The 13,483-nt window shown below is 33.0% G+C and overlaps 1 protein-coding gene across 4 annotated transcripts in view; it reads left to right on the top strand.

The window, feature by feature from the left end:
- Window positions 1–13,280, top strand: part of LOC129798925 (flotillin-2) — a 217,030-nt gene extending 203,750 nt beyond the window's left edge. For all 4 annotated transcript variants that reach the window (XM_055842434.1, XM_055842432.1, XM_055842431.1 and 1 more), the window contains 5 exons: window positions 5,253–5,469; window positions 5,542–5,677; window positions 5,809–6,023; window positions 6,094–6,277; window positions 12,396–13,280. In XM_055842434.1, the coding sequence (XP_055698409.1) occupies window positions 5,253–5,469; window positions 5,542–5,677; window positions 5,809–6,023; window positions 6,094–6,277; window positions 12,396–12,575 (932 nt within the window). In that variant the 3' untranslated portion in view covers window positions 12,576–13,280. The remainder of the gene's footprint in view (window positions 1–5,252; window positions 5,470–5,541; window positions 5,678–5,808; window positions 6,024–6,093; window positions 6,278–12,395) is intronic.
- The last annotated feature ends 203 nt before the right edge of the window (window positions 13,281–13,483 follow it).

Raw genomic sequence — 13,483 nt, 5'->3', positions numbered from 1 at the left:
TCCCTGAAATTTACATTTAATGTCTAATTCACAATGCAAATCTACAAGTTGAAATAAGCATGAGTCATAAACAGCAATTAAACGGTGTAATATCCAAGACATTTTATATTGCTTGAACACTTGATGTAATGATCGTCAAGTTGTATTATTCGTGTCTCTTACGCTTTTTTTTTAAAACATTTGCTTTAGGGGAAAGTTGGGTAGTTTTATAAATATATTTTGACCTTGGCCTTGAGGTTTTGTTTTTACTGAAAGATGTTAAACGTTTATGAGTTAAAGAAATCAATGTAATCTAATTAAAAGATGTACTTGTTCTATTAGATACAAGATAATTAGACTGTCATGAGAAAAAATATTTATATTAAATGATTGAATACTGAGAGAAATCCGAAAAAGCTACAATAATATTTCTGAAATGTTAATTTTACCCTGCAGTATCGATCCGAAATCGGTGTAAATATTACGCTTTTTAGGTGTATAGGGTGTTAAAGTTAGCCTTATTCATGTTAATTTCACCATTAAAAAGGTGTAAAAATAACATTAAAAAATGTTGATATATTTTTACACCTAAAAAGTGTTAAAGTTACGAGGAAAAAAAGTTATTCGCACCCTCTTTTTTCTCAGTGAATGTATAAAAGTGCTCCTAAGACGGTTTTTAGAACGAAGGTTTTGCCACTAACTTGAACATTTTTATATTTTGTGAAATTATTGAGGAAATTTTGACTTATACGAACCTCAGACTTAAAGTATAGCCATATAGATTAAATTTTCAAATTATAATACTTATTATCAATATTTTTTTTTTTAATTTTGACTTAGGATTTTAATGACCTAGGGTAAAGTGATATAATTTGGAATTAGTGTTTCAAGTTGGACAATTCGCCGGTACAAGATGGACATGGCTTTTTTCTTGATAAATACAGTACAAAATATTTTTTTAAGCACAAGGAACCAAATTATAAAACTAAAGCATTAAAAATATGCAAATAAAAATGAAGTACTAAATTTATCAAGGCAAAAATCCCTGTCCAAATTGTACCATTGCATTGTCCAACTTGTGCCACTGTCCAACTTGTACCACCTTACCCTATTAGATCTGAAAAACCAATTAAATTAGTTGCTTTTTAATTTTTTAGGATCTTCCAAAACTGGGCTAAACCTCTATACTAACCACCGCTTTATAAAGTTTTCTGACCTAAGGAAGAACCATATGATATAAGTTGTCTTTTTTTCTTACTCAAAGGCTTGGAAAAGTTTTGTCTTCATTGGATATTATCGCAGCCATTTTTCCATTATTTTGAAATATATCTCAAATGGCCTGTTATTTTGAATTTCAAGACGTCCAAAACTGGGCTAAATCCCGCACTAGAGTAGTAGAATGAGGGCAATTAACCCTTCAAATTCTTTAAAGTCGACGATCTTACTTGCTTATTAGAAATTGAAGATAATTAGAAATTAAACATAATCATCATGATGATAATTTTCAACCATTTACTCCTATTTTGGTCGCAGGCTGCCGATCCTTCGCCATTTCAGAGAGATGGGGATCTCAGTGGTGCAATAGGCAAGACCGTTAGCTCTTGGGCGGATCGATCCCCGGCTTGACTCGTCATAGTTGTTGTGAGTTCAAGTCCCTCCCGGTGCAAAGATCTGAATGTCTGATTTAGACAATTTCCACATGTAAAATAACATAATTATAATGCACCGCCTTCGTCCAACAACTGCGGGAGCATAGAATCGACATCACGGGAATGCGCTCTTAGGCAGTCTACAATAGACTTCGCAGATTCTTCCAATACGACAATTAACATTGTAAAAATAATTACATTGTAATACACCTCGATACGATTAATAATAATTCAGGGAGATGTTCACGGTCAATCCCAAGGTGCTCTCATGCTAGTTCCTCAATTTTATTCAGCCACCTTCTTCTAGGTCTGTTTCGAGGTCGATGCCTACTCATAATGACTTACATAGCTTTTTTGAGGATTTAAAATTATGTTTTGTTCTAAAAAGTCGAAAAACAGAGACATATGATTGATGCGTTGAACATGCCATTAAGCATAATCTTCATTTTGAAATTCTCATAAGTCATTTAATTGCATTTGAAGGTAAAATTTTCTAAGCGGAATAATTTGTGCCTTAAAGCAGTCTTCAGACTAGAGGTTTAGCCCAGTTCCTGACGGCCTCAAAATCCTAAATAGCAACTAATTTTATTGCTCTTTCAGAATGTAATAGATTATTTATCCTTAATAATCCAATAGGAAGTCAAATTTTTCGAAAAAATCTTGATTATTGAAAAATTAGAGCAGTTGAGCCACATGGCTAAGAAGGTTTTACAAATTCCAAAATCGAATTCCATTTAAATACAAACCTGAATCAAAGTTTTCGAAAAAAAAATCACCTGTTAAAAGAATAAAAGCAGTTAGGTTCTATTTTTAAACTTTAAGTTTAAGTCCCGTTTTAGTTTCAAAATTGAGAATATTAGTTTAGCAAACCTTTCTAAATTTTATAGCGTTTAATTTAAACGTTTATTTGCCATAAAGCAATTTTTTGGAAAATTACTTTTTGAGCTTTTTGATCATACTTCTTATTTATATAGAGAAAAACGATCTCAAGACAAATTTGTAGAGGAATAAATTCCTTAAAAAATATATCAATAAAATAAAATGAAATAATAATGAAATGAATAATAATAATATGAACAAAATAAATAAAATAATTAAATGAGTAAAATTTATCCATGCTTGTCAGTGCTAATTAACTAATAAATTATAGAAAATTAAAAAAAAAACCAATTCAAAAAGCATACTGCCCTTCAAAATAAAGAAAAATGGTTTTCCAAAAACTTGTAGGCCTATGAAATTAGTACTAATCCAGGTCTTCTAGAAGCGAGTAATGTCATATTTTCCTTCACACTTCCCTATTATCAGGATAATACACTAATAAGTATTATGTACTCAAAAGACGTTTAAAAATTGTGAAAGTAATTTATTAAAAAAGATGACAATAGATAAACTTATTACGAAAAATTAGTTAAAAATAAGTTTTGGAACATTGTTTTTTTCTAAATAAATTCGTTTAGAAATATCGTAGTTCTCAAGAAAAATTTATCAATTTGACTGCTTTCTCAATTTGTTTTCTTTAATTTTCTTTATATTTTTTTGTTAATTTGAGAGATAAAAAAAGAGATCAACAAAAGTAAAGCATGCAATAAATAATATTCGAATGAATAGATTCATTTTAATTTTATAGAATCAACTGTTTAATTTATGTAAACAACTAAAGGAATTACATAATGTTTGACTATTTTTAACACTTCGTAGAACCCTAACTAAAAGTGTCACGGAAGGACCAAGTGGCAGCCGCTGCCACTTATCGAATTTTACATAATATTTTGATATTTTTAATTATATTTTAACATTCGGAGCTTTAGTCAGTTCTTTTCTGGTGTCTGAATCAGAAATTTCATTTCCTTGGGTACTGTATCTAAAGATTTTTAACCATTCGATGTTTTCATCTTTATCAGAATCATGGAGTAGGGGAATGTGGTGTGCCTTTTAATACGGCAGCCTTTGAATTTTTAATTTTTCTCTTATTTTTCAAAGCAAAAATTCTACTTTATGAACAATAGTTAATACTATTAACTATTTTCTATTAACTTCGCTTAACAAAATGGATTTTTAGCTTTGGGAAGTAAGAGAAAAATTGAATAATTCCCAAAATTATTCATATTTCCCAGTTCAATATTTCCCATAATTCTTCTCAATAATTTGCAAAAACACTTTTAATTTGTTCTTTTAAGGCTTTTATACACTAACAATCAAGAAAATTACATCTGCAGAACGTCAAACTCCCATATAAAATGCATATGGCAGCAACTGCCACTTGGTCCTTCCGAGTGCAGTTTTTTGTTTTTGCAATATATTTACATTAATATTTAATTTTTATTAAAAATTTTATAACGAAAAAATAGCCAGATAAATTCTGCACGCATTCAATCAGGCCTCCAGGCGAAATGATATATTCTTGACTATAAAAAATTAAATTGAAAACTAAATTGGCAGCGGCTGCCACTAGGGTCCTTCCAAGTGTTAAAGGGTATAACACTTGAGCGCTTTTCAGACTAAGGGTCTCCAAGTAGACTCAAGCTGATCATCGAGAATATTTAGCGTGAAAAATTTGTCAGTAAAAGATTAACGTAAAGGAAATTTATGAAAACGATCTCTACATCGAGATTCTTAAGCCCTAATTGTATGACAGCTTGGGATAAATTTTTACACCTAAATTTTACAGGTTAAATCGGGGGGAAGGGGTGACATTAGCTCTGAAAAATGTGACCGGTTTTAGTGTAAATTTTTTTCCGTTTTTGTACGAGGTATCTCCGAAACTACATAGGTTGCCAATTTGGGGTTTTCGGTTGCCCATTTCATATTAAATTGGCTTTTATTTTGTATTTGTAATTTTTACTAATCCATTCCACAATGACAGAAAACACCGAATAAACTCCAAAGTTTTTTTTAGCACGTTAGAAACATATGGGAAACATAGGAAACGGTTAAATATTCTCGACGATCAACCTGAGTCTAGTCCTGAGTCAATTTTATTTGTTTTTCAAAATCTAATGAATCATATTCCTTTAGTATTCAATCCTAAGTCAAAATTTTACAAAGAATCTTGACTGATAAACAATTAAAGAAAGTTAGTCATACGGCTAAGCCTGATACAGACTTTAGACTTAAGGCTTAGCCATATGGCTTAACTGCTCTATTTTTTTTACTAAGTTCTTTTTGGATAAAATTCTCTTAAAATTGGATTATTAAAGACAAATAACTTATTAGATTCTGAAAATATGTTAAAAATTGCTTGACATTTAAGATTTAGAAACCTTCGGGAACTTGGCTATTATTCTAGTCTAAAGATCGTATTAGGATCTAATTGAATTAATGCCCCTATACATTATTGGAAGTTCCATCAGTTTCTGACTAATCCGTCTCTCGGCTTAAGCCAAGAAACGGCTTTAGCTAGTGGGATTTTAGTCAAATCATTAGTTTGATTATAATTGCGATAAGTTGTCTCTCGACTTAAGTCGTAAGTGTGTCTAGGACATTATAGTTATAAGTCCATATTAGGCAACCTCTCTTTTCAAAATTATGAAAACGATGAAAATGCAATTTATGAAACTGCCCGTCTCTTCGCTATTTTTGAATGAGAAACTATAATTTGTTTTTTTTCTTGTTGGTTATTTACAGGAACTCTTACAGTAGAAGAAGTTTACAAAGATCGCGACCAATTTGCAGCATTGGTCCGCGAAGTGGCGGCACCTGACGTTGGCCGTATGGGCATCGAAATCCTTTCGTTCACCATCAAAGATGTTTACGACGATGTGCAGTATTTGCAGTCGCTGGGCAAGGCACAAACGGCCAGTGTCAAGCGTGACGCCGATGCAGGAGTGGCTGAAGCAAACAGGTTAGATTTCACGGTTAATGGATTTCTTCGGTGAGAAAATCCATCTGACTGAATTGTTGTGGGAACTTTCAGGGATGCAGGAATCCGAGAAGCAGAGTGCGAGAAGAGCGCCATGGACGTGAAGTATGCAACCGATACGAAGATTGAAGACAATTCGAGGATGTACAAATTGCAGAAGGCGAATTTTGATCAAGAAATCAACACTGCGGTATTTGATGGTTTTCTATTCTCACCTTTTTGGCCATGTGCCTGGCGATCCTTCCCTGACCATTAAGCAATTCATGCCCTCTCAACTTACTGAATACACCCAATCTTTCATCGTTTTTTTTTTTTTTACAGAAAGCCGAATCCCAATTAGCCTACGAATTGCAAGCAGCTAAAATTAGACAGAGGATCCGCAATGAAGAGATTCAAATTGACGTGGTGGAACGACGTAAGCAGATTGAAATTGAAGCACAGGAAATTCAAAGGAAGGAGAGGGAGTTGAATGCCACTGTGAGACTTCCAGCTGAAGCTGAAAGCTACAAAGTGCAAATGATTGCTGAGGGTAAAAGGTGGGTTGAATTTTGTGTTTTCTTTGGTGTGCGGTGCACAGATGATGATAAATTCTTGTATTGCTATCAGAACTCAGACTGTTGAAGTGGCACGAGCTGAAGCGGAACGCATTAAGAAGATTGGTTTGGCAGAAGCGACAGCCATTGAATTGGTGGGAAAAGCAGAAGCTGAGAGGATGAGAATGAAAGCTGCTGTGTACAAACAATATGGAGATGCTGCTATCATGAATATTGTCCTAGAAGCCTTGCCCAAGGTACGTTTTTTATCCCTATTGACCTTTACTGCCTTTACTATATTGAAATTAACCGGATCATGGCTTTTGGATTTATTTACTGATTTCTGTGAAATTTTAGCTGATATCCTTTACAGTCTCGTTTTTTCTTTTGTTGTATATTTTCGAATTAATTAAAATAGACAATAATCAGTGATAAGCCCGCAGATAGGGTTATGGTAGCTAAGAATCTTTACAGGCGACCTCGAAATGCTTGCAATTTGGAATGCGAGCAAATTCGCTTGTAAGTTGGATTTTGGGGGATTTTGGGATGTCTCCGATCAGGATAATTTCACGAAATCGGTCACGCGATTGTGATCAAAAACCTCAAAATTGAGAAGCCTCAATTTCCGGTTCGCGTGGGAAAAATGAGGGTATATTTATTCGAGCATGCTTCGCTGTGGGTTCCATCAATAGTTGCCGTATCTGCATTTCTTTTAAATTTAACATCAACTGCAGATACAAAGCAATTGCAGGTGCGGCATCTGCAATCGATGACATGCATTTCCCGATATGGAAATCTTTAAAACCACCAAAAACCCAAACAACATGGGATCCCAAGAAGAATTTATTTACGCTTGTCGTCTTTTTCTTAACAAAGAAATCACATACTTACGGACATGATGATTCGCTACTGTCCTTTAATCTATGTCTCTTCCTTCAACTTATTTCATCAGCCAGCTTATGCCCTAAACAGGCTTTACGGCTTAAACTGAGAGGCGGCTTACACAGATTTTTTTTTCTAAATTGTTCTTAAATGTTTCGGAATTTCCCCTGGGGACTTACGAAATGCTCGTACATCGTATCACTAACTAAAAAGTTTGTTAGTTGTTTGTACTCTTTTTCAAACATTGATTCTGAAATTATGAATAGACGAGCAATTTTTGTTTATTTGCAAACATTGTTTCATAAATGTTTGCAATTTGTTTTTTTCATAAATTTTGTCGTTTGTTCATGATTTTTTGTCTGGTACGCACAAATGTTTGTAAAAGAACAAAAAATATTCGTCAAATGATCATGTTACGAACAATGTTTATGAAAAGTACAAACTTTTACGAACTTTTTAGTGGATTACACGATTTACGAGTAATTCGTAAGTTCCCAGCAGGAATTCACAAACATTTACGAACAATTTTATAAAATATTATTTTTCTGTGTAGTGAGAAATTGATGGAAATGTAACTCTGAAAAAAAAGGTTCGGTAAATTGACGAGAAAATATTATTAAAAAGATGTTTTACCACATAAAATGTAAGAAAAAAATATCAAACGTATAAGCAACATCCTTTTGACAAAATTTTAACAAGATCCATTTGTCCGCTTAACAAAACTTTTTCAGAGTTAGTCTAATTAATTATTTTGATTATAATTACGTTAGGCCGTCCCTTGGCTGTCCAGCAGGCATTATCTCATTCTTCTCATCCTTGATCACCTTTATGTGGTAATTCCACTTCTGATTTTGTTCCTTTCAACCCTGGGACAGCGAATTATCTGTTCACAGAAGCCCATAACCTGGAGCTTTATGTACCCTGATCAATCAAACCTAAATAATCCCTTTCTTTACAAACATTCTGATTTTCATCCCATTCTCGAGAGGACAGTAACTCACGACGGCACAGGTGATCCGCTGACCCTTAAAAAATGGATAACTATGTCATTTTTTATGTATGACATTTATAATTTTTTTTAATTCTTTTGAAGAAAAAAATTTGAGCATATTGTTTTAATGAATTTGAAGTAGGGTTCATTGGACTTTGATTCTTCAATGTGACCATCGCTCCGATCCCATTCAGAATTCTGAACCGATATTCTTCATAAGTAAAAGCTCAAAGCTTTCAAATGACTTACAATAGAACGGGTGAATGTCATAATATCAACAACCATAAACCATATAGTGCCACATACATATGTCAGAAGAACTGAAAAGTTGCATTTTTACTAAGTTTAAATGAAGTTATCCAAGATATCTCAAGAATGAAAGAAGAATTTTAGATTGTCTGTTTTGAATCCTGAGTATTTTATTATCTATACATTTTATCTAACATTTAAAAGTTACAGAGCTCAGGGAGATTTTTTGTAACGAAATGTGACAATGTAAAGCATAAAAAAACAGTAGTCAGGAATCAGAGCACCAGGAGGGGTTGCTAAAATGCGGCAAACAGTCACTGAAAGGTGCATTAATAATGATATGATAACAATAATTATTCCTAAGCGGGATAACTCAAATAGAAAGCGAATAATGATAGATATTGCAAGATAATGTGCAGCCTAAAATTTTACCACACACAGAAAAATTTTGACTCTAAATTTAAGAAAATATAAGATCCTGGGAACCTAAATTGGACGTGAATCCCCGAGGCGTTTTAGTTTAGAAGCTCTGAGCGAAAGAAATGCGCTGGAATCCCTAGCTCTTTCGAGCTAAGAAATCGAGAACTTAAGTTCAGCATTAGCTGGAAAATGAAAAATGTCTACAGATTTGCAAATTGCAACTAAAACTAAATGATCGAGGATTTAGAATTAGGGCATTGGCATTCATTGGATGGGATTTGAAATTAAATTCCTGGGTGTTTCTGTTTAAGAATATTCCATTTTTCTGTGTGCAGGGATGCCCTTTAATTCTGAGATAAAGAAAGCTTAAAGAGTTAAGTGAATTTATTTATTGTTAAAGTTAAAGTTTTCTCATTCTAATTCCCCTGGTTCCCATTTCTCTATTCAAACCTTTCTTCAAAAATTTCTGTATTTAAAGGTACTCCCGACTATCTTTAACATTGAAGAAAACTATAAGAACATTTTCATTTCAGCTATTCTGCTTTGTGATTGTGCAGTTGTAAATTGCAATGGGAAAAGTTGTGTATTGCAATGGGCTTGTTCTGAATCCGGCTAAATCTCAAGTCTTAATTATTCATACAAGGGGAAGGAATTCTGATCCTCACTCTTTGTTTCTAAGAAATGACGTTAGTCCTTTCATTTTTGAAGTCAAGAATTTGAGAATTATTTTCAGTGAAAACCCTCACTTGGACCGACCATGCGACTGAGATTTATAAAAAGGTTTTCCATACCTTGCGCATAGTCTTAGGCGTCGCTAAGTTTTCACACCACAGGGTACCAGGCTCCTACTTAATTAGGGCTCTAATTATTCCTTTCTTCACCTACGGGGCTGAATTATTTTTCAGTGCCAGAGTTAAGACGAAAAATCGCCTGAGCAGGGTGTTTAACTCATGCGTTACGTCTCTGGGTTGCGCATAACTACGATCGTATTTTTTTGGGTTGATTTTATCCTTGCACACAGAAAAATTTTGACTATATAAAACTCGGGGAACTTAAATTGGACGTGAATTCCTGAGGCGTTTAAATTCTCAAGCTCTTTGCGAATGAAATGGGCTAGAATCCCTATCTCTTTGACGCTAAGAGATTGGGAACTTATTGTATTGTTGTTTTGAGTATTGTTTAGTATTGAATATTTTCAGTATTGTTTTTATTTGTTTCCGGAAACAAAATAACCTCAGTTTATTGACTTCAAAATGGCATGAAGTATCACCCTTCTCTTTTTACAGTCGTATTTTAGGTTTGTCATATTGATAATATGGCTTTTCCAACAATTTATTCCTATTGGAATAGCAGTATTTCAGAAAAATTGGAAAAGATTCTTTTTGTTAGCGTTTTTCTCTGTAGTGATAGTTTCAGTGTGTGTATTAGACATCAGGCTAATCAATAATAGATTGTTTAGTGTTTCGACAGAAATATTTTCCGAGAAAATTCTAGATTCAAAGGCATGTACTGTCACATTCGAAGGCAAAAATTGTACCATGACTTGAACCAAATCGACGTAGTATTCTTATTTACCTCATAAAAAGAAACTAAGGGATTTTGAATGGTAAATGATATAAGCATGGGATCTCAATTAACTAAAGATTTTTTCGGTGTAATGAAAATTGGGATTGATTTTCGATTTTCCCAGAAAAAAATTCATCAAGTTTGAACTTCATATTTGTGGTCCAACCTAGAGTACTTTCCCCTAGTGGGTGGAATTATACTTATTTCCACCACTGATAAAAAATAATTAAAATTAATTTTCATTATGAGAATTAAAAAATTCGCCATTTTTGAGCTTAAAAATTTAATATATAGCAAATAGCTGGAGACTTGCAAAAAAATATCCTAGATTCCTTCAACCTTCTACTTTACAATTATGTACAAACATAAGAAAAATAACTTTAGGTACCGTCGTTGCGGGTGACTTTGCACTCGTGGGGTGACTTTGCACTCTGCTGTTCGTGAGACTTTGAACAATTCTAGCACTTATTGATAGTCTTCGCCGATCCGGTCTACCATGTCGAAGTATATAGGGATATGTTAAGTACCAAGTAAGATACAATGATCCTCAAAAGGATTCTTGTGGTTTCAGTAATAGTCAATGAAATGCTAATATAGGTATTTTGTCAAAAAACGGCTCCGTGAAAAAGTTATCTGAAGGTGCAATTCCAAAATCGATTTCAGAGTAGTAAATTGCCCAAATCTGTTCTAAATTTATCTGGCTAGAATAATCCACTTCGATTTTGTTGATTATTTTTATTAAAATATTTTTTTTCCCTATTATCTTTCTAAGAACGCATGATTTATGTTATAAAATTGCATGTAATGGTCTTTCTAAAGCTTTATTATAAAAGTATTTGGCTAAAAATTATCCAATTTTTTGATAATTTAAGATAAAGTGACCGAGATCTACAAGATGGTGTGGTCTCCATCTTGGTTTGACGTTTCTGTCCGCCATTTTGAATAACTGTCAAAACAAAAATTTCATCCGATTGAGCTGAAATTTTAGTATGTTCTAGCTGATGTCAAAACCTTTTCAGAACATATATAACATACGACCTAGGTCAAGCGATTGCCTGGATACAGGAGCTCCAAGTTAAAAATTTTGACATTTTCATGAATGCAGAACTACGGAGAGCTTCTTTTATCGAAATCATCACAAAAAAGACAGTACTATCGTTAGGCGATGAGATCTAAATAACAAACAAAAAGAAAAGTAATGTTTTTATTTATAAAAGCATATTATTTGAAGATCTGAAAAACTGTTTTTGCAAAAATGAAAAAATGAAAAAATTAGTAAATGCACTTTTCATTTATTTATTTTTTTAATTATGTAAGAGTAAATAAATATATAAAATAAAAGTCTCAACCATTTTTAATGGTTATTGAGGCATTTCGTTTATGTTTTAAAATTCAGGATTAGAAAATAAAGATCGCCAAAATATGAATATTTCAAATTTTTAAACTTTGAGCCTCTGTATCTAGGTAAATACTTGACGTAGACTGGGACATAGATACGTTCTGAAAAGGTCTCGACATCAGCTACAACATACTAAAATTTCAACCCAATCGGACCAGTTTTAGGTTTTGACAGTTATTCAAAATGGCGGACAGAAACGTCAAATCAAGATGGCGACTACGTCATCTTGTAGATCTCGTGTATCTTACCCTTAGATGTGAAGATCTTCATTGTCGTTTATTATCAGAAATTGTTGATTTTTTAGTATTTATTAAAAAGTGCAAAGTCACCCGCACCTTATTCCAAGTGCAAGCCTTTTTTCTTGATTTTTTTTAACATAGTAAAATTTTATAAAATTAATGCTAGTGGCACAAAATCCATTCATTAACAACTGAATACAAATAATTTTACTCAAAAACCCCCCTCCCTTCACTTTAGCTATCCACTTTTAGAGAGCAAAGTTGAAAAACAGCGAAAAAACGTGCAAAGTCACCCGCAACGACGGTAGTCAGGAAAAATTATTTTCTTTTATGGGACACCGGTGCTCCAATCGTCCTTAAAGGGTTAAATCCCATACAACCAAATGTTTACTGAATAATTAGCTGAGATTCTTCACAATCTCAGCTTTTGTGGTCCAAGGTGAAATCCCACCTCGTCAGATCGGGTCCAAATTTTGGATCTATACGTTTTGACAATTAAAACGTAAAATTAAATTAGCAATTAAAATGTCTTAAAAGAATTGTTGTAAAATCCCAATCTGTAGCCTCTCCGATCTTGACAAAATTGTCCTCATGGATACTGACCAAAATACATTGGCTACCTTTTGCAGATTGCTGCTGAAGTGGCCGCTCCGCTGGCCAAAACGGACGAAATCGTGCTGATCGGTGGAAATGACAGTACAACGGGAGATGTGACTCGCCTCGTGGGACAACTACCGCCGGCCATTAATGCTCTAACTGGTGTGGATGTGTCCAAAGTGCTCTCGAAAATTCCTGGAGCTAAGGCGTGAATCTAATTCACAAGTGTTCATTTTTCTCCCCAAAATCATTTTTTGCGTTACCCATTTATTTTTGACCCATAAAATATTTGTTGAATTTATTCTTTATTTCTTTAAGTACAAAGGAAAAAAAAGAGATATTTCTTTTGCCATAACGATGCATATTTACTTGATTTGTTTGAGAATTTTTGCCTCTATCAAATTAATATGGAGGATTTTTTTACGTTATTCCTTTCCTTTGTTGATTAAATAAATATTTCAATCAATTGATCAATGTAGAAATAAATTTAAAAAAAGAAAAAACTTTAAGAAATCCTTTCTCAGTCAAGTCAGTGTGATTGTTACCAGAGCTTTTCAGTAGAGAAAGTAAAAAAAAACACACCAGAAGAATAGAAGAGAAACCTAAACAAATCATTTCAATTTAAACTGCCATTTAATTTCTATTTTGTCATGTAGAAATATTAAAATTCTCTAAAGAATTTACAGCAGAGGTAAGTGTATGTGTTACAAAAGAAATGAACAGAAAAGAACACTAACTAATAGATATTAAAAAAAAAACATTATTGCTAATATTGAGGAGTAAAGAAAACAAGTTTAGCTAAGATAGTAAATGTATGGACATAAATTGGCAAGAATTATTCTCTAAATGTTTAATGCCTTAACAAAATGGGGGAAAAAATAAATATATAGAAAAAAGGGGATTTAAAAAAAAAGAAATTTAAATTTAAAAAAGAAGGAAATACTATTTGAGATGGTAAATTTGTAAAATTCTAGTGACATTTGAAGCAGATTATTGAAATTTTTAAAAGAAATCTTTTCTTACGCAATTGATAAATTGAAACTGAGACAAAGAATTATCTGGTCGGTGCAAGAGTTCGATCATCCTGAGGAGCATCTATACTTTACAATGGTGGTATGTC

Source organism: Phlebotomus papatasi, chromosome 1 (genome assembly GCF_024763615.1).
Source record: "Phlebotomus papatasi isolate M1 chromosome 1, Ppap_2.1, whole genome shotgun sequence".
NCBI lineage: Eukaryota > Metazoa > Arthropoda > Insecta > Diptera > Psychodidae > Phlebotomus > Phlebotomus papatasi.
The sequence above is the reverse complement of the archived record's forward strand: the minus strand, read 5'-3'. Positions and strand labels throughout refer to the sequence as shown.